This window comes from Telopea speciosissima, chromosome 2 (genome assembly GCF_018873765.1).
Source record: "Telopea speciosissima isolate NSW1024214 ecotype Mountain lineage chromosome 2, Tspe_v1, whole genome shotgun sequence".
Taxonomy (NCBI): Eukaryota; Viridiplantae; Streptophyta; class Magnoliopsida; order Proteales; family Proteaceae; genus Telopea; species Telopea speciosissima.
The window spans coordinates 4,768,773-4,788,821 of NC_057917.1; the positions used below are offsets into that span (position 1 = coordinate 4,768,773).

A 20,049-nucleotide genomic window follows, 5' to 3' on the forward strand; every position below is an offset into this window, starting at 1 on the left:
CTATCTGCAGAGAGGCTGTTGAGAAGGAGAAGAAGCAAAGAATCAAGTCTGGTGATCAAGAGATAAGATCAATATAAAATAATATACTAATATAAATAGTTCCCTATTCTTCTTCAAGTCTTCTAAGTAACGCATTTTCTTGGTCAGAAGCTTCCGGGCAAAAACTCAAGATGTGAACCAGGATGCTTGAAGTCAAGACCTCCTGATAGCAATGGGTATTTACGTATCACGTACTAGCTACCAAGTGCGTTGGGCACTTGACCATAAAACTCAAGCAGTTGATAGGGTCGCACAGTGAACAAACCAGGAAATGGGATTAGAGTTTCATAGTCAACCAACATACAATTTTTCATTTTTACATACAATTTTTCAAGAAAGAGGGGCGATTGGAAAAGGGTTAAATAAGCGTAACCCCTAAAATGCACACAATATTCCTCATACCCACTAAGGTTATGACAATTCCACATACTATCCCTGAAAATTCCACATGCCACCCCTACTTTACCCCCTAAAGTCATTTAAGTCCAAAATGCTAAAAAATGATCAAACTACCCTTGGTTCTATCTTTTTTAAAATTTGAAAAGATCTAATTGACCTTACCTATTTGCGAAAATTTGAAAGGATTAAAATGCCCTCATCTTCCCCAAATCATTGTTTTCTTCTACATACCCACCATCACCCCCATGAAGCCCCACCTCCAACTGCTCCACCTTTATCAATTCCACCACCGAGTCCCCCTCCCTTGCCATATCGAGAAAATTAAACAAGTACAACCAGATCGAAGAACCATCCCAGTATTGAAATTATGGGTCGGAAGAGGTAAACCTGACTGAGACCGATTTATCGGTCTTTGCAGATTGCTAAATCCCATTTTGAACACCGTATCTTGTCATTTCGGTTCTGTTTGTTTCGGCTTAGAATTTTACCTGGAAAATTTTACTCAAAAATTTTTACTTCAAAAATATAACTTATAAACTTTTCAATTCTAATTCTTGTTTGTTTTTTATGAAAATAAACATTGAAAAACTTTTCATCATGTAGAATTTCATAAATAAAATTTACCACGTGAAATCGTTTTAAACCTTGTTTACAAAACAAAATTATTACCTTTATTAAAATAACCAATTCTTTATGTGAAATTACTAAATTACCCCTTACGGAGGTGGGATCGTTTGTAATTTCCAAAATGGTATGGATGTTGCATATAGAGCTATTTTACGAATAAAATAACAAACTTGTACCAGAAGTTACTGGAAAGCACGTTACTGGATAAATATTTCGCAAACAAAGCATTATTACAAAGCACGTTCATTCTTCCAGTAATTGTTAGCAAACGTGGTTTCTATCAATGCTTGGTTTGCGAAAAATCGGATTATTGGATAAAAAATTATGGCCATTTGAAATTTATCGGCCAAAGATTTAATTTTGAACGAAATCAGAGGTCTCCTTTTCTTTTTCAATTATTACAGTCAATTCGTTTCAAATAGTTTTTAAATTGTTTACCAAAATAAAATAGTTTTTAAATTAAAGTAAATTAATACGAGTAATTGTATGACCTCTATATATATATATATATGGTTTAATTAATTGACTAATTGTTAATATAGTACCGTTAACACTTTCTCAAGCTCTCTGTGTCAAACCATACTGTTGCGTGTGAAAACCTCCGGTGCTTGGTTCGCCCGTGGATGAACCTGCAAAAACCAAGCAATGAGCGCAAGAGGGCCGGTGTGGCTCCGGCCTAGGACTCTCCGATGCTCAAGTCAGGTCTTCAACGCGACAGCGTAACTGCATAGTAAAAAGCAAGATGTGGAATAGTGCTCCATACCTGGATATTCATAGAGTAAGGAGGAGATGAGACGGTTGGGAGAGTCCTAGTATGGTAGGAGTCCTTCTTTCGGAAGGTTCTCTCGCGTAGAGCGGAGTGGAGAGTTATTTTCGGGGTCGGACTCTTATTAAGGTAAGAGTCCATGTAGAGTGCGATTCCGTGTTGCGCTGGGATCGTGGCTCGGTCCTTATCCCGTGATTCTCGGGGTGTGCTGACGTGGCCCGGAGATCCCCGGTGGGGTGCTATGAGAGCCTCAATGGAGGAGGGCTCGGCCTACGAGGTCGGCCCGTGGGGTCGGCAATGGAGGTCGGCCTGGGAGGAGGTTGGTCTCGGCCATGAGCTCGGCTAGGAGTCTATGGCTGACCCGTATAATCTCGGCCTCAGCCACCGGCTAGCTCGCTCAAACCAGGCTTTGTCAGGTGACTTATCGGATATGGGGTCGGCCCAATTTCCTGCTCGGCCCAACTCGGTTCTCGGACTGAGGTCGGGTCGGCCACGTGGCAGCCTCCGATAGGTGGGGTGTTTTATGCCTCATCACATACCACATGGAGTCAACCTCTCTCTCTTGAAAAGTTGAGACAAATTTTCTCTCGGCCCTAGACTCTGATCTAAGTGGAGACTCCAAAATTCTAATCCTTTTCTCACTTAAAGGAAAGGGAGAACAAAGAGGAGACTCGATCGCGAGAGTTCTATTAACTCTGTTTGGGTCATCACCTAGATTCTTTTCACCTCAATATTACAATCTTAATTCATGAACTTGCATAAGTGTGAGGGTATTTACTTCTATGCTGGAAGCCCGAAACCTGTATCGGGTGGGGTGGCATTGTCTTTGATATGTACTTTGACGCCCCACAAGTTTAGTATATTCATACTTGATATCAGGGTTTGAAATTAGGGATCCTTCAAATCAGTCAGAAAAAAGCCGCATTTGATTGCTAATTTTGGATATAAATAGGTTATAAATCACTCAGCAAATGGCCCATCTGATTGCTCGTTTTGGATATAAGGTGTCAAATAATTTGTAATCTTACTTTTTTTACTTTTTTTTTATTGATACCTCTTAAGGTGTCAATTTGATCTTAATACCTAAAATCATGGTCATGATCCCATTAAAGAGTGGAGAGCATGAGTGAATCTATTGTGGTACAAAACATTCATAAACCTCAAGTGAATCAATGATCATAACTCCTTGAAAAAATAAAGTATCCCTCATAAAGATTTTAAAAAAAAAATGCAAATGACAAAAAAGTCATCTCTAGGTTTTTTTTCCTCTTCCGCCGCTGCCATGAACTATCTCCGCCATTAGTGCGTGATAATCATTCTCCGCCTTTGTGCGTGTTCTACTCTCCACCTTCGTGTGTGTTTGCTCTGTTTTTTTAACCACCTCATCACCAGCCTCTCCATCATGACTACTGATAAAACCAACGAAGAGGATATACTGATGACAACGATGATGCCAAAGATGGGGAGCCTGCAGTTTCGTCGGCGACACTCCCCTTCGCTGCCACTTCTTTCCCCTTCCTTTTCCTCTAATCTTCATCTATTCCAGTCCAGTCGCCGGATGGAACCCATGGCCAAATCCACAAGCAAAAACCATCACTGTCCATCTGCTTTTTCCCAATAGAGCACCCTCCCGTAGATGTTCGGTGCTGCCCAGGACGCCTGATTGTTGCGAGGACATTGGTAATGGGGCTAGCTCAGTTCGGCAAGGCTGAGGTCAAGAACAGGATTGCCTTGTTTTTTATGCTCCAAGGCTCTGTTTCAGTGTCTGGGGTTTCTGTGGAAGGTTTTTTCTTTTTGATTGTTTGTTTGCAGGTGATGCCGACTCAGGTGCTTATGACACCGATGTCATCTTCGGCTATGATGCTCCAGCCGCGTTTCAATCTTCACAAACCCTCTCTTGTTGCTGGACGAAGCTCCACTTACCGATCTAGTAGATCCTCGCAGATCAGTTTGAAAGTAAGCTGTGGCAGCGTTTATGGTGGTCTTTTTGCCGTCAATCAAAGCTCCACTCGTCGATCCAGCTGACCTAAGCCGATCCGGTAAGTTTGCTTGAAAGTAGACTGTGGCAACGTGTCGGCACGCATGGACAGTGTGGCGTTGGATTGTACGACACAAATGGGGCCCTTTCTATTGGCACGTTAGTGCATGCGCTTAAAATTAGCTGTTTTTACAGTTTGGTCTCTAGGGAAGTGTCTGTGAACCAACCCCTAGCCTGGATGACCCAGTCAATGGCATGTGAGATCGGGTCAATTTCCACTCCTTGGTATTGGATACCGTATATCCATACCTCGTGTGTATCATGTTATCTATCGGTTTTATGTATTGTGTTTTCCTTTGTTTGACGTTGGACTCGCATGAATGAATAGTCTTGCTTCTACCAAAAAAAAACAAAAGAATCGATGATCATAAAAAATAAAATAATAATAATAATAAAAGTTAGTCCAGTTGTAGCCCCCAAATTGCAAAGGTTCCATTTGTTTCATCGTAGATTTTTTTCCCCAAAAATTATTGTTAATTTTAATGTTATCATTTTTATGCCATAACATATGATTGAATGATCAAAGGAAGAATCCAATTAAATGATGCGGTGGAATCCTTCCTGAGTGCCAATTGCATCAATGGTCCAAGATACCCTACCATTATTTCTTTTGTGAAAATAACATCATGAGATGATGAAAGTTGTTTTTTAATTTTTATTACTGCATTTCATTGAAATATATATATTTTTTCCTTTTAACCCTTGTGCATTTTGCATAAAGACATTTTTTTAACATTGAAATAAACTTTGCCAAATGGAGTTATTTCACTAGGAGTTGAGGGAAACTTCATGTTATCGTGGATTCACACTTCATAGTATCATTTTCTATAAATAAAAATGTGAACAAAAGAACGCAATCGGTTGTGAAGCATCTGCACCAGTACAGGGGCCAATAAGAGTATGCGCAAGAATATTTAAATTAATGAGATTTTTTAGTTCATTAGGGGCTGAGCGGTAATTTCATGTAATCCTGTGTCTAGGTGTAAGTACTACACGACCGGTTAGCATTCTTATTCCTAAAAAATATGGAAAAAGTTCTTTGATCCATCTTGACAAGGTTTGCTAGGAAAATTATCACCTCAATTTGCCTGCCCGTCAATTTCCTCAATTCCCTCTAATGGAGGGAGGGGGACCCCACACAGGTAGTGTGTTCGGGCAAGGGGTAGGGTGATCATTTTTGCCCCCCTATTAGATGGAATTGAAGAAATTGAGAGGCAGGTAAATTGAGAGGATAAAGATCCAGTTTGCTAGCACCTCAATTTCTATTTCTCTCTTCCTCACATGAAATGACTTCGTTTCTATCCAATATACGATACCGTTTTGTCGCTCCTCGTTGGTGCACTCTACTATGCCACTTGCTAAGAGAACACTGCCATAAAAATATGAGCAATTGAAATTTGCATCTTTATATATGAGTAGGATATATCTCTTCCAATAAGTAGTAGATGTTTTCATTCTTATGAAACATCATAGTAGGTTGTTATTAGTGGAATAAATTTAAACTTAATGAGTCAAAATATGTAACCTTAATTTTTTGCCCTTTATTTTCATGACCATTTTTTTCTAATGAGGGTAATAGAGTCATTTTTATATGTATATTCGAAAAATATACCATGACAATGACACCTTTCGATAAAGACATAATGATATTTTCTTTCGTGTAAGAACGCCTAGTGAAACAATTCACTTCGCTACGACTTTCTTACCCCAAATTTTCACCCCTGTTATTGATAGGGCTGCAATAGGGTTGGGTTAGGCCGAGCTTTTTAAAACCATGCCCAACCCTTAGTCCCCTTAGTAGGGCTAGGCCCGACCAGCCCTGATTTAGGGCCTGAAAAATCCAACCTTGACCGCCCTCTAAATTAGTCTAGGCTAACCCTTATTAGCCCTAATACTGAACAACCTTAGGCATGAGGAGTATTGATATGGACCTTTTGAACTGGCTAAGCTGACAGATTGATTGGTTGATTATAACTCACTAACTCAAATAAGGATTTACCGATTACAAATGGAAAAAAAAATATATTAACACGCAAACACCTCTTAAAAAAATCTACGCACCTCATGCCCACCTTGGGACTAGAAAATACATATAGACATCATAAGCTTTGAGAAATCATATCAGAATTCAACAAGAATAATTGAATTTGAAATTAAAAGCCACTGGACAGTGGACACCCATGATATGGTTCCTTGCCCATCTTAGCCTTAAGGATTACAAATGGCACGAGTGGAAGATGAAATATGAATTTCTGATCCTACTCTTTCAGGGAAGAAGGAAGGGACTCAAGGGAATTGCAGGGGCTAGGCCAAGCTGGAAAGAAGATGAAGAAGAAGAAGACATGGTCGGGTTGGGTTGGGCTGTGCTCAGCCCAAGGCCTCAATCCTGGCCCGACCTAGCCTTTATTCAGCGCTAGAAATCCCGACCCAGACCCGCCCTCAGAGCGAAGGTATCTATCTCAGTCTAGGCTCCGTTCGGACTCAGGGTGGATTTGGGCAGGGAGGGCCAAAATTGCACCCCTATGCTATTCAATATATAAAGGATTTAAATAGTAATTTCACAAACTAGAACCCATCTCTGCAACCCATGTTTAGGAAGCCCCAACATCCCACGGAAACAACTGGAAATTGAAACTCCGCCTAAAAACTGAATAACTAGAATTGTGAAAAGAAGGGATTGAAGAAATCACAAGAACCATCCACTAAACAGTAAACATCCAGGAAGAATAATTTAACTGACTAGGTACGGCGTGTACTCAACCCCAAAATAAATGGCATTAACCGACCTAAGATTCCTACCAAGGAGGTTCTTGTCCAGTGTCTTCAAGAATTAATTCAAGGCTGGAGCTGAGGGACCTTCAATCTTGCTTTGAGAATCCTCCTCTGTTTTTGAATGCGAACCACTTGGGCGACAAGAAGCACTTTCAGCCCAAGAGGGAGGACCTTCAATCTCTCTCTCTCTCTCTCTCTCTCTCTCTCTCTTACACACACACACACACACACTTTTGACACTTTTGATTTATCGATTGATATCTTCAGTTTCAGAAATGGATGTTTGCTAAACCACTTGATATACCACATACATAAAAGAATAAGAAAACTTTAAAGAGAGAGAGAGAGAGAGAGTGAGAAAACTCCTAAACAAAGAAGTAAACTCTTTTTAAATGCAAAATTACAACAGTTCAATTTTCCTATTAGACTACTTAGCCAGCTCAATCTCCATCGTCCTCTTAATTGGGGTATGATAGGATGTAATAGAGGATTTCTCTGTTGGCTCACTTGATGATGGAGAATTCGAGTTTCCATTGCTTCCAGTTGATGGAATGGCTGGATCCACAGGAATAGAAACCAAATACTGGAATGGGTTATTTGGGAGTGGAGCAATTTCAACTCCTCCCTCTAACATCTTCACCACATTGCTCATAAGAGGTCTTGCCTCAGGTGAGTACTGAACACACCAAAAGGCTACCAAACAAATTCTCTCTGCTTTTCTTTTATCTTCTTCTTCTTCAATCCCCAAAAGTTCCATTAGTTCCATTAGCTCCCCTTTCTCATACTTTTCCCAAGTCCATTTTGGGAGCCATTCCTCAGATTCACTTACATTAGACTCACTTACATTAGGGTTGAGGTTTCTTCTCCTACCCACAATCTCAAATAAAAGCATACCAAAACTATATACATCACATTTATGGGTCACTGCGAGTGCCCTCCATACCTCAGGTGCAGCATACCCTGGTGTCCCTCTAAAACCCACTATGGTTACATGAGTACTATCCCTATTACAAAGCTTAGCCAATCCAAAATCTGCAACTTTAGGGCATAGTTTTGAATCAAGAAGAACATTACCTGCCTTTATATCATAGTGAATTATTCTCTGATGACATTCCTCATGCAAGTAGGCAATCCCTTTTGCTGTCCCAATTGCAATCTGATGTAGCTTCTCCCACTCCATTGCCCTCCTGTTCTCTCCAAACAAGAAACTGTCAAGAGATCCATTCTCCATGTACTCGTACACAAGTGCTTGCATCATCGGATCGAAGCAAAATCCATAGAGTCTGACCAAATTCACATGGTATGTTCTTCCAATTGTGCTTATTTCTGCCATGAACTGCTCTTCAACTATCTTGCTTAAATTCCCGGTGAGGACTTTAATGGCCAGTGGAACTCCATTTGGGAGTTCTCCTCTGTAGACTACACCGAATCCACCCGAACCCAATATTGTGGAATAATCTTTAGTATAATCAGCCAACTGTGAGGGTGAAAATCTGATGGGTTTTTCCTTGGCCATATCATTTAGAAACCTCTCCACAGTGGCTGCTTCTACTTGTGAATTCAGAATTACATTGAAAGCTTCATTGGTGGTGGTTACCTTTGAGACTAATTTGGAGGTGGATGGTGAAGGAATTGGGTCTCTTTGACCCATTTCAAGGCGAGCGTATGCTGGTCCTCCATAATTACCCGCCCTGTTCAAGCAATTGATGATGGCATATACTATCGCAACAATCGCTAAAGTACTCACAACTGCAGAAGCTGCAATTTTTTTCCGGAGAATTAGAATATGAAGAGCTGCAAACATCAAAATTGGAAATTATAAGCTTAATTGATCAGATAGCTTACCTACTCCGGCTACAACGATCCATTTATTCAGCTCTGCAGCTGACTTAAAAACTTTAGAAAATTCATCTTCAGGTGCTGGGTTCCTATTATTGAGCCATCCAAATCCATAAGAATCAAAATCAGCAGGAGGAACTCGTGTTCCATTTATCCATAGAGAAGGTGTAAAAGTATACGAAGACATCTATCTGCAAAGAGGCTGTTATTTATTTTTTGCCCCCTTTTTTTCTGTGAGAATTTGCAGAGAGGCTGTGGAGAAGGATAAGAAGCAAAGAATCAAGTTTGCTGATCTGAAAATATACTACTAATATAGTTCCCTATTCTTCTAGTCATCTACAGAACCCGTTTTCTTGGTCAAAAGCTTCAAAGCAAAAACTCAAGTAGTGGGCAGCACAATTTGGCAATATTGGAGTTCCAAAGTCAATCCACATGCAATTTTTCAACCAAGAACAGCAATCCAGATCTTCTATGGTGGCGCTGCCCATAATGGTCGGAGCGGTGCACAAACAGGGAGCGGTGCAATGACCGCATTACTTCTGCCCGAGCGCCTTGTCCGAGTGGGGGTAAGGCAAGCATTGCACCGCGCCTTATTTGTGTGCCGCTCAGACCGCTATGGGCAACGCGCCGTAGAAGATCACGATCCCAAGAACAAACAAGTCTTTGAAAAGGATCGGACACCAGGCTGTTGGGGACACGGTTTGACAAATCAGTATCGGATCAGCTGGATCGGCTTATTAGGATCGATATTGGTGGAGATTAGTACTGATTGTTGGACGATCCCGTATCAATGGATTGATACAAACAAGGGTAAAAATATTTAATATATATATATATATATTAAATCCCATTCTGGACACCATATTTTGTCACTTCGGTTCTGTTTGTTTCGGCAAAGAATTTTACCTGAAAAATGTTACTTATAAGTTTTTCAATTCCAATTCTTGTTTTTTTTAATGAAAACAAACATTGGAAAACATTTCAACAAGAAAATTTAGAGCGTGAAAACGTTTTAAACCTTGTTTACAAAATAAAATTAGGGGAAAGGTTTCATACACGATCGTGTAAACCATGTATGTGAGAGGGTGGGAGTTTCAAGACATTAATTAATGGGTGAGACTTTATGACTTTTCCAACTCTTTGTGAGAGACCCTCTCACATACACGGTTTACACATGAAAATTTTTCTCATAAAATGATTACTTCTATAAAAATAACCATTTTTTATGTAAAATTATTAAATTACCCCTTAAGGAGGTGGGATCGTTTGTAATTTTCAAAATGGTATGTACCAGAAGTTACTGGAAAGCACGTTACTGAATAAATATTTCGCAAACCAAACATTATTAGAAAGCACGTTTATTCATCCAGTAATTGTTCGCAAACGTGCTTTCTATCAATGCTTGGTTTGCGAAAAATCGGATTATTGGATGAAAAATTATGGCCATTTGAAATTTATCGGTCAAAGATTTTTATTTTTTTTATTTTTCTTAAATGAAAACCGGTCAAAGATTTTATGTTGAGCGAAATAAGAGGTCTCCTTTTCTTTTTCAATTATTACAGTCAATTCGTTTCAAATAGTTTTTAAATTAAAGTAAATTAATAAGAATAATTGTATGACCTCTATATATATATATATATATATATAGTTTAATAAATTAACTAATTGTTAATATAGTGCGGTTAACACTTTCTCAAGCTCTCTGTGTCAAACCATACCACATGGAGTCAACCTCTCTCTCTTAAAAAGTAGAGAGAAATATCGGTCCTAGACTCTGATCCAAGTGGAGACTCAAAAATTTTAGTCCCTTTCTCACTTGAAGGAAAGGGAGAACAAAGAGGAGACACGCGAGAGCTCTATTAACTTGGTTATACCAGTCCTTGGATTCTGTTTGGGTCATCACCCAGATTCTTTTCACCTTAATATTGGAACCTTAATTCATGAACTTGCATAAGTGTGAGGGTATTTACTTCTATGCCGGAAGCCCTGAACCTGTATTTGGTGGCATAGTCTGTGATATGTACTTTGACACCCCGCGAGTTTAGCATCTTTATACTTGATATCAGGATTTTAAATCAGGGATCCTTGAAATCAGTTAGAAAAAGCCGCATTTGGTTGCTAATTTTGGATATAAATAGGTTATAAATCAGTTAGCAAATGGCCCATCTCATTGCTCGTTTTGTATATAAGGTGTCAAATAATTTGTAATTTTATTTTTTTACACTTTTCTTATTGACACCTCTTAAAGTGTCGATTTGATCTTAATACGTAAAATCATGATCATGATCCCATTAAAGAGTGGAGAGAATGTGTGAATCTATTGTGGTACAAAACATTCAAATCATAAAAAATTTAAAAAAATAATAGTAAAAGTCAGGCCAGTTGTAGCCCCCAAATTGCAAAGGTTCCATCTGTTTCATCGTAGATATTTTTCCCCAAAAATTATTATCAATTTTAATGTGATCGTTTTTATGCCATAACATATGATTGAATGATCAAAGGAAGAATCCAATTAAATGATGCGGTGGAATACTTCCTGAGTGCCAATTGCATCAATGGTCCAAGACCATTATTTCTTTTGTGAAAATAACATCATGAGATGATGAAAGTTGTTTTTTAATTGGGAGAATGTTTTCTGTGTCGCAGCCTGCGTTGCACCCAGGCACATGAGTCTGCCACTCAGGGGGGCAGGGTGGTCATTGCACCCACCCCCATGTGTCTGGCGCAGCCTGCGGTGCGGCACAAAGAACAGTGCCCCTTTTTAATTTTTATTACTGCATTTGATTGAAAATTTTTTTTTTCCCTTTTAACCCTTCAGCATTTTGTATAAAGACATTTTGTTTACATTGAAATAAACTTAGCCAATTGGAGTTATTTCACTAGGAGTTGAGGGAAACTTCGTGTTATCGTGGGTTCACACTTCACAGTATCATTTTCTATAAATATAAATGTGGACAAAAGAACACAATCGGTTGTGTAGCATCTGCACCAGCACGAGGGCCAATAAAAGTGTGCGCAAGAGTATTTAAATGAATGAGATTTTTTTGTTCATTAAAGGCTGAGCGGTTTTTCTATAATCCTGTGTCTTGGTGCAAGAACTACACGACCAGTTAGCATTCTTATTCCTAAAAATTATAGAAAAAGTTCTCTCATCCATCTTGACAAGGTTTGCTAGCACCTATATTTCTATTTCTCTCTTCCTCACATGAACTGACTTCATTGCAATCCAATATACAATACCGTTTTGTCGCTCCTCGCTGGCACACTCTACTATGCCACTTGCTAAGAGAACCCTCTCCCATAAAAATATCAACAATTGAGATTTGCATCTTTATATATGAGTAGGATAAAGATGGTTGTTATTATTGGAATAAATCTAAACTTAATGGGATTTTCTTATTGACACCCATAATGTCAAAATGTGTAGCTTTATTTTGTTTGCCCTCTATTTTCATAAACATTTTTTTTCTAATGAGGGTAATAGTGTCATTTTCTTATGTATACTCGAAAAATATGTCATGACAATGACACCTTCTGATAAAGACATAATGATATTTTACTTTCAAATTATTTTTGAAAAGGTTTTCTTTCGTGCCAAAAAGCCTAGTGAAACAATTCACTTCGCGACGACTTTCTTACCCCAAATTTTCACTCTTGTTATTGATAGGGCTGCAATAGGGTTGGGATAGGCCAAGGTTTTTAAAACCATGCCCAACCCTGAGTCCCCTTAGTAGGGCCAGGCCCGACCCAGCCCTGATTTAGGGCCTGAAAAATCCAACCTTGACCGCCCTCAGGATCAGGCTAGGCTGACCCTTATTGGCCCTAATACTGAACAACCTTAGGCATGAGGAGTACTGATATGGGCCTTTTGAACTGGCTAAGTTGATAGATCGATTGGTTGATTAGAACTCACTAACTCAAATAAAAGATTTACCAATTACAAATGAAAAAAATATTAACACTCAAACACCTCTTAAAATAAATCTATGCATCTCATGCCCACCTTGGGACTAGAAAATACATATAGAACATCATAAGCTTTGAGATATCATATCAGAATTCAACAAGAATGATTCAGTTTGAAATTAAAAGCCACTGGACACCCATGATATAGTTCCTTGCCCATCTTAGCCTTAAGCATTATGCATGGCACGAGTGGAAGATGAAATATAAATTTCTGGTCCAACTCTTTCAGGGAAGAGGGAAGGGACTCAAGAGAATTGCAGGGGCTGGGCCAAGCTGAGAAGAAAAGGAAGAAGAAGAAGACATGGTTGCATTGGGCTGGGCCGTGCTCAGCCCAAGGTTTCAATCCTGGCCCGGCCCGACTCAACCTTGACTCAGCGCCAACAATCCCGACCCTAACCCGCCCTCAAGGCCAAGGTATCTCAGTCTAGGTTCTGTTCAGACTCAGGGTAGATTTGAGCTGGTAGGGTCAAACTTGCAGCCCTATGTTATTCAATATATAAAGGAATTAAATAGTAATTTCACAAACTAGTACTGCTTTCCCCTTTCACAATGGATCGATGCCCCCTCACCCCAAAAACACAAAAAAGTCACTCCCTCACCATCTCTTTAACGAATTTTTATCACCTCCAATTCGCTGTCCGCTCCAATTCCCTCCAATCCCTCACACAGGAGCAGAAATGACCATCCTACCCCACCTTGGGCAGTGTGTTCGGGCAAGGGATACGGTGGTCATTTCCGCTCGTATGTGAGGAATTGGAGGTGATAACGATCTTTCACCCATCAAACGTCACTCTACCCATCTTTGCAACCCATGTTTAGGAAGCCCCAACATCCCACGGAAACATCTATCAAACGGAATTAAACAACTTGAAATTGAAACTAAGCCTATAAACTGAATTACTAGAATTGCGAAAAGAAGGGATTGAAATCACAAGAACCATCCCCTAAAGATCCAGGAAGAATAATTTAAAGGATCGAATTGTGTCTTCAAGAATTACTTCAAGGCTGGACGGACCCTCAATCTTGCTTTGAGAATCCTCCCTTGTATTTGAATGCGAACCACCTTGGGCGACAAGAAGCACTTCCAGCCCAAGAGGACCTTCAATCTCGCTCTCTCTCTCACACACACACGCACACTTTTGACACTTTTAATTTATCGATTGATATCTTCAATTTCAGTAACGGATGATTTGCTAAACCACTTGATATACCACATACATAAAAGAATAAGAAAACTTTAAGGAGAGAGAGAGTGAGAGAAAACTCCTGAACAAAGAAGTAAACTCTTTTTAAATGCAAAATAGCAACAGTTCAATTTTCCTATTGGACTACTTAGCCACCTCTGTCTCCATCGTCCTCTTAATTGGGGTATGATAGGATGTAACAGAGGATTTCTCTGTTGGTTCACTTGATGGTGAAGAATTCAAGTCTCCATTGTTTCCAGTTGATGAGATGTCTGTTGGCTCACTTGATGATGGAGAATTCAAGTCTCCATTGCTTCCAGTTGATGGAATGGCTGGATCCACAGGAACAGAAATCAGATACTGAAATGGGTTTGGAGGGGGAACAATTTCAACCCCTCCCTCTAACATCTTCACCACAGTGCTCATAAGAGGTCTTGCCTCAGGGGAGTGCTGAACACACCACAAGGCTACCAAAGAAAATCTCTCTGCTTTTCCTTTATCTTCTTCTTCTTCAATCCCCAAAAGTTCCATTAGTTCCATTAGCTCCCCTTTCTCATACTTTTCCCAAGTCCATCTTGGGAGCCATTCCTCAGACTCACTTACATTAGACTCACTTACATTAGGGTTGAGATTTCTTCTCCTACCCACAATCTCAAATAAAAGCATACCAAAGCTATATACATCACATTTATGGGTCACTGTGAGTGCCCTCCATACCTCAGGTGCAGCATACCCTGGTGTCCCTCTAAAACCCGCTATGGTTACATGAGTACTATCCCTATTACAAAGCTTAGCCAATCCAAAATCTGCAACTTTAGGGCATAGTTTTGAATCAAGAAGAACATTACCTGCCTTTATATCATAGTGAATTATTCGCTGTTGACATTCCTCATGCAAGTAGGCAATCCCTTTTGCTGTCCCAATTGCAATCTCTTGTAGCTTCTCCCACTTCATTGTCCCCCTGTTCTCCCCAAACAAGAACCTGTCAAGGGAACCATTCTCCATGTACTCATACACAAGTGCTTGCATTGTCGGATCGAAGCAAAATCCATAGAGTCTGACCAAATTCACATGGTATGTTCTTCCAATTGTGCTTATTTCTGCCATGAACTGTTCTTCAATTAGCTTGCTTAAATTCCCTGTGAGAAGTTTAATGGCCAGTGGAACTCCATTTGGGAGTTCTCCTTTGTAGACTACACCGAATCCACCCGAACCCAATATTGTGGAGTAATCTTTAGTATAATCAGCCAACTGTGAGGGTGAAAATCTGATGGGTTTTTCCTTTGCTATATCATTTAGAAACCTCTCCACAGTGGCTGCTTCTACTTGTGAATTCAAAATTACATTGAAAGCTTCATTGGTGTTGGTTACCTTTGAGGCTAATTTGGAGGTGGATGGTGAAGGAATTGAGTCTCTTTGACCCATTTCAAGGCGAGCGTATGCTGGTCCTCCATAATTACCTGCCCTGTTCAAGCAGTTGATGATGGCATATACTATCGCAACAATCGCTAAAGTACTCACAACTGCAGAAGCTGCAATTTTTCGAAGAATTAGATTATGAAGAGCTGTAAACATCAAAATTGGAAATTATAAGCTTAATTGATCAGATGGCTTACCTACTCCGGCTACAACGATCCATTTATTCAGCTATGCAGCAGACTTAAAAGCTGTGGAAAATTCATCTTCAGGTGATGGGTTCCCATTATTGAGCCATCCAAATCCAGAAGAATCAAAATCACCAGGAGGAACTTGTCTTCCATCTATCCATAGAGAAGGTGTATACGAAGACATCTATCTGCAGAGAGGCTTTTTTTTTTTTTTTTAAAAAAAAAAAGAGAATTTGCAGAGAGGCTGTAGAGAAGGAGAAGAAACAAAGAATCAAGTCTGGTGATCAAGAGATAAGATCAACATAAAATAGTATACTAATATATATAGTTCCCTATTCTTCTTCAAGTCTTCTACGTAACGCGTTTTCTTGGTCAGAAGCTTCCGAGCAAAACCTCAAGCAGTTGATAGGCTCGCGGGGTGAACAAACCAGGAAATGGGATTAGAGTTCCAAAGTCAAACAGAGATTCACTCAAGCAAGAGTAAGGACAGACGTGAAATTCATAAAAGGAAATGGACTTTTTGATCCGTGAAGAAAGGTCGGTCTGTGACAAATGAAAAAGGAAATGGGATTGAGATCCAAATTCATTGAAAACGACCGAATGCATCGCAAATAAAGGGTGTCAATCGATACGGTATCTGGTATTCGGTATAGTATCGGTACAATACCAAAACCAAACACTCTATACCGATGTCATATTGAGTATGTTAACATTTTCTTATATCGATACCGTATCGTATCAACTACAATATCATTTTCCCATACTAATATTATATCATACGGTATTGGTCCGGTATATTGTTTTATTTGGTATGTATATGGTCCGATGTACGGTATTTGTTTTATGGTTTTTATATGTAGGGTTTTTTACAATTACCACCCCAAAATCTTTTATATTTACTATTATCCCCCCAAAAACTTTGAAACAACTGTTACCCTCCCCTATTGCATACTAATAACCAACTGACCCCCACCGTTACAGAACAGTAACGGAAGGGATTAGTTGTGAGAGTGTGCCGTTGTCACAAATTTTTTAGGACCAAAATGCTCTTTTGGGGTGGTAATTGTAAAATACCTCCCACCCCATTACCGTCCGTTCTCCTCCTCGTCCTTCTCCTTCTTCTTCTTCCATGACGTCGGTTGCAGAGAAAACGGTGTGGACTAGGGGAAGATTGTACAGTGATAGGGATTGACCCAAACACCCACAAACCCTTGACTAAAACTGAAGCACAAGATGAGAAGAAATGCAGAGAAATGAAGACTACTTGCAAACATCTCAGCCCAAGAAACAGAGAACCTTATCAAGTTTACAACTTGGGACTACAGTTTCCATTAACGATTCAAACTACTATGTTCAGCCTGTGACCAAGCAAGTCTTTGATCATTTCCCTTTGTTTGAATTCCAAGAGAGCACAATCAATCCAACGGGATCTAATCCCAACTTTCTGTATCAAAGCCACCAAGATTCCAGAACTTTGAATCAGAATCAAACCCATTTGGAAACGAGCTCAGAATTTGGGTTTTCTTCAATTAGCCGTCCAGCTTCTTGTGATAATGTCACAGAGACAGATATTTCAAAGAATTCTATCACCACACCAAGAGTGAGTAATGGATTCTTCTTCAATGAAGCAAGAGAGAGTTCTAGCAACAGTTGTAACTGTGGAGAACAGAATTCATCAGAAAATTTTCTCCTCTTTTTTTTTCAAATCTAAGATTAGGTAGCTCATCTTCTCCTTGCCCTGGAAATCTTTATGAAGGGAGAGCGAACCCTTAAATCTTTAAGGTGTATGTGTAAATGCTCACTCCTTAACCCCAAAATCACCATCAAAGCACAAGAGCAGAACCCCAAAACCCACCCCTTCATCGCCTTCTAGCAATCCCAAACCAAAGATCCTAACAGTAACAACCCTAAAACTCCGCAGGCCAAATCGGTCTCAGGTTTCCTTCTATTACTCAACAAAATCATCAAACCACAAACACCCAACTAACCCTCCATCTCCTTCCTCCTTCCCCATCCCTCAAATCCTCCCCCTCCGAATCCTTTCCAAATCCCCATCCCTCAAATCCTCCCCCTCCGAATCTATTTGGTTTCAGGAAAATAAAATAAATTTCGATTAGGGCATAATAGATTCTGGTTTTACCATCTTGAATTGGGCCTGTTGACGGCCAAGTAGTAGTGACGTTGTTTACTGTAATTTTAGCAAAAGAAAAAATTATAATTTACATATCCAAATCTCAATCCACCCATGAAAGAACTATTCAAAACTGTTATTGCTTATATCCATCATACCTGAAATGGGAGCAGGAAGGAGAAGGAGAAGGAGAGGGAGACGAAGATGGTTTTTCGATCCTTCTTCAATTTCTTCTTACAGCGAGAATTGGATTCTGGGTTCGCGATGATTGCAGAGTACACAGCCGAACATGATTGAGATCTGAGAAGTCCGAAGTTGTACGAAATAAAGGAGATCGAGTGATTGCACAAGAAAATGTTGTGGCAGATGTGCTTATGAACAGAGACAACGCTGCTCGAACCTTACTCCCATGGTGTGAAAGAAGATCTTCTTTAAAGAGAAGAGACTGGTGTTTGAAATGTATACTCTGCTGCTGCACATAGCTTCCGGGTTGATCGAAGAGGAAGAAAACAGCGAGAAGAGAGGAAAGCTTAAAAGGAGAAAAACGGAAGGAAAAAAAACACAAAGAAGTTCTTCCACCGATTTGCTGCAACAGGTGAAGAGGAAGTGAAGAAGATGAAGTGCAGGTGAAGTGAAGAAAATTTTCGTTTTGACATAAGGGTATTTTGGTCCTAAAAATTTCGTGACAGCGGCATACTCTCACGACTAACCCCTTCTGTTACTGGTTTGTAACGGTGGGGGTCAGTTGGTTATTAGTATGCAATAGGGGAGGGTAACAGTTGTTTCAAAGTTTTTTTTTTTTTTTTTGGGGGGGAGGGGGGGTAATCGTAAATACAAAATATTTTGGGGTGGTAATTATAAAAAACCCTTATATGTATTATATATAAATTAATATATATTAGTATGAAATATATTATATAATATATATAAATTAGTATATATATAAACATATATTATGATAATCTGGTATGGTATCGGCATTCGATAATTCGGTACGGTTTTTGTATGTACCATCGGTATCAACATCCATACTGGTACCGTACCATACCGAGTGTGATACCATTTTCCCATATCGTTACAATATTGAATTGTCGAATATCGATATCATACGGTACAATACGGGTAATTCGGGAGGGTACCGATTCGATAAACGGTTTCGGTACCAAATTGACACCCTTAATCGCACTAAGAGTAATTTTGTAGAGTTATATGATGTAATAATTCTGTTAACATAGAAAATAGAGAAGAGTTCTATTGTAAAAATAAAAAATCAAGTACAAGATAATGGACCTCTTGGAAATTTACTCACCAAGTATGAGACTCATTCATCACTAAAAGATCCCAAATTCAAATAGAAACTCACTCATCTAAGAGTAGAACTCACTAACCACTAGATGTTATATTGTTAAATATCTTCTGCCTCCATCTTCAACTATCGACTCCTCTCCCTTCTCTTTTGTAATTTTGCACTTCTATTCGTTTTTAAGGACTTATGTGCTTCAATTAATTGCAGATCAATTAAGAAGTATTTTAAAGATATTTGATATTTAGAGCATTAATGCATTCTTTGCAAGGTTTATAATTATATAATAGATTTAATTGGACCTTGGTCTCTAAAGGGGTTGAAATGTACCAGATTTGACATTGCGAGATTAAATTAAAGACCTAAAACTTTTCTTTTGAGTTTTTATTTTTGGGAGAGAGAGGCAATTATGTTTTATTTTTTTTATTTTTTTTATAGATAAAATATAATATCTTAAATAAAACATCCTTAATTCTCCAACTTGCAACTTTCGCCACCAATACTATTATGAAACTTCCCTCTAATTCTCCAATATATATTATAGGGTAAATTACACATCACCCCCTGGTTTTCAAGCGAAACTCAAATCATCCCCTGATTTTTGAAAAAACTCAAATCATCCCCTCTACAATAACGGTGTTAGTCTACTGTTAGTTATTGGTGTGAAAGGACTATTTTACCCTTGTACTAAAATATTAGAATTAAATTTACAATACTAACCTTCCTTCATCTTCAACATTGGTCAAGGGTAGTTTAGGGATTTAAATTTATTTAACTGGCTGACATCATCACTTAACAGCATAAAACTAACGGTAGGGACTAATTTGTCATATTGGATCTAAACCAGGAGTTAATTTGAGTTTTTTCAAAAACCAGGGGGTGATCTGAGTTTCTTTTGAAAACTAGGGGGTGACGTGTAATTTACCCTATATTATATTGTTTGAATTATTATATTAATATTTCTTGTGACGTTGTATTAGTGTTATTATATATTTGGTTGCTTAAGTTGCTTGATTTGGCATTCAATCTTTATTGGACTATATTAATATAATTATAAGCTGATTGGAATATTTTATTACTATTTGTGTAATGACTGTAATGTTGCATGGTTTAGTTATTTATTCATTCATTTCTTTAAATAAGTGGAATTTGCTCTAAATAAAAATATAGAAAATGTTCTCTGATCCATCGAGCAAGCTTCGCTAACACTTTTTTGTATCTTTTTTTAATCTTCCTAACATGAAATGACTTCCCTTTTGTCTAATATATGATACCGTTTTGTCGCTCCACATTAATGTACTCTGCTATAGTCCTATGTCGTTTGCTAAGAGAACCATTTTCCATAAAAATATCAACAATTGAGGTGTGCATCTTTTTT

The 20,049-nt window shown here is 38.9% G+C and overlaps 2 protein-coding genes across 2 annotated transcripts; both read right to left on the reverse strand.

Annotated features, from left to right (window-relative positions):
• Positions 1-7,068: 7,068 nt before the first annotated feature.
• On the reverse strand, positions 7,069-8,725 carry LOC122649653 (rust resistance kinase Lr10-like). The gene is made up of 2 exons (XM_043842887.1): positions 8,487-8,725; positions 7,069-8,399 (listed from the first exon to the last, which is right to left on the reverse strand). The coding sequence occupies exons 1-2, from the start codon at positions 8,665-8,667 to the stop codon at positions 7,069-7,071; spliced, it is 1,512 nt and encodes a 503-aa protein (XP_043698822.1). The 5' UTR covers positions 8,668-8,725.
• A 5,049-nt stretch (positions 8,726-13,774) lies between these two features.
• LOC122649655 (rust resistance kinase Lr10-like) lies at positions 13,775-15,307 on the reverse strand. The gene has a single exon (XM_043842889.1). It carries the CDS (start codon positions 15,203-15,205, stop codon positions 13,775-13,777), a length of 1,431 nt encoding a protein of 476 aa, XP_043698824.1. The 5' UTR covers positions 15,206-15,307.
• Positions 15,308-20,049: the final 4,742 nt, after the last annotated feature.

What these genes read in the sequence shown, in the direction of transcription:
- LOC122649653 (XM_043842887.1), bottom strand. Translation starts at nt 8,667, where the DNA reads ATGTCTTCGTATACTTTTACACCTTCTCTATGGATAAATGGAACACGA. An exon ending in GATCGTTGTAGCCGGAGTAG is followed by an intron (nt 8,400 to 8,486) that starts GTAAGCTATCTG and finishes AAAAAATTGCAG; the next exon opens with CTTCTGCAGTTGTGAGTACT.
- LOC122649655 (XM_043842889.1), bottom strand. Translation starts at nt 15,205, where the DNA reads ATGTTTACAGCTCTTCATAATCTAATTCTTCGAAAAATTGCAGCTTCT.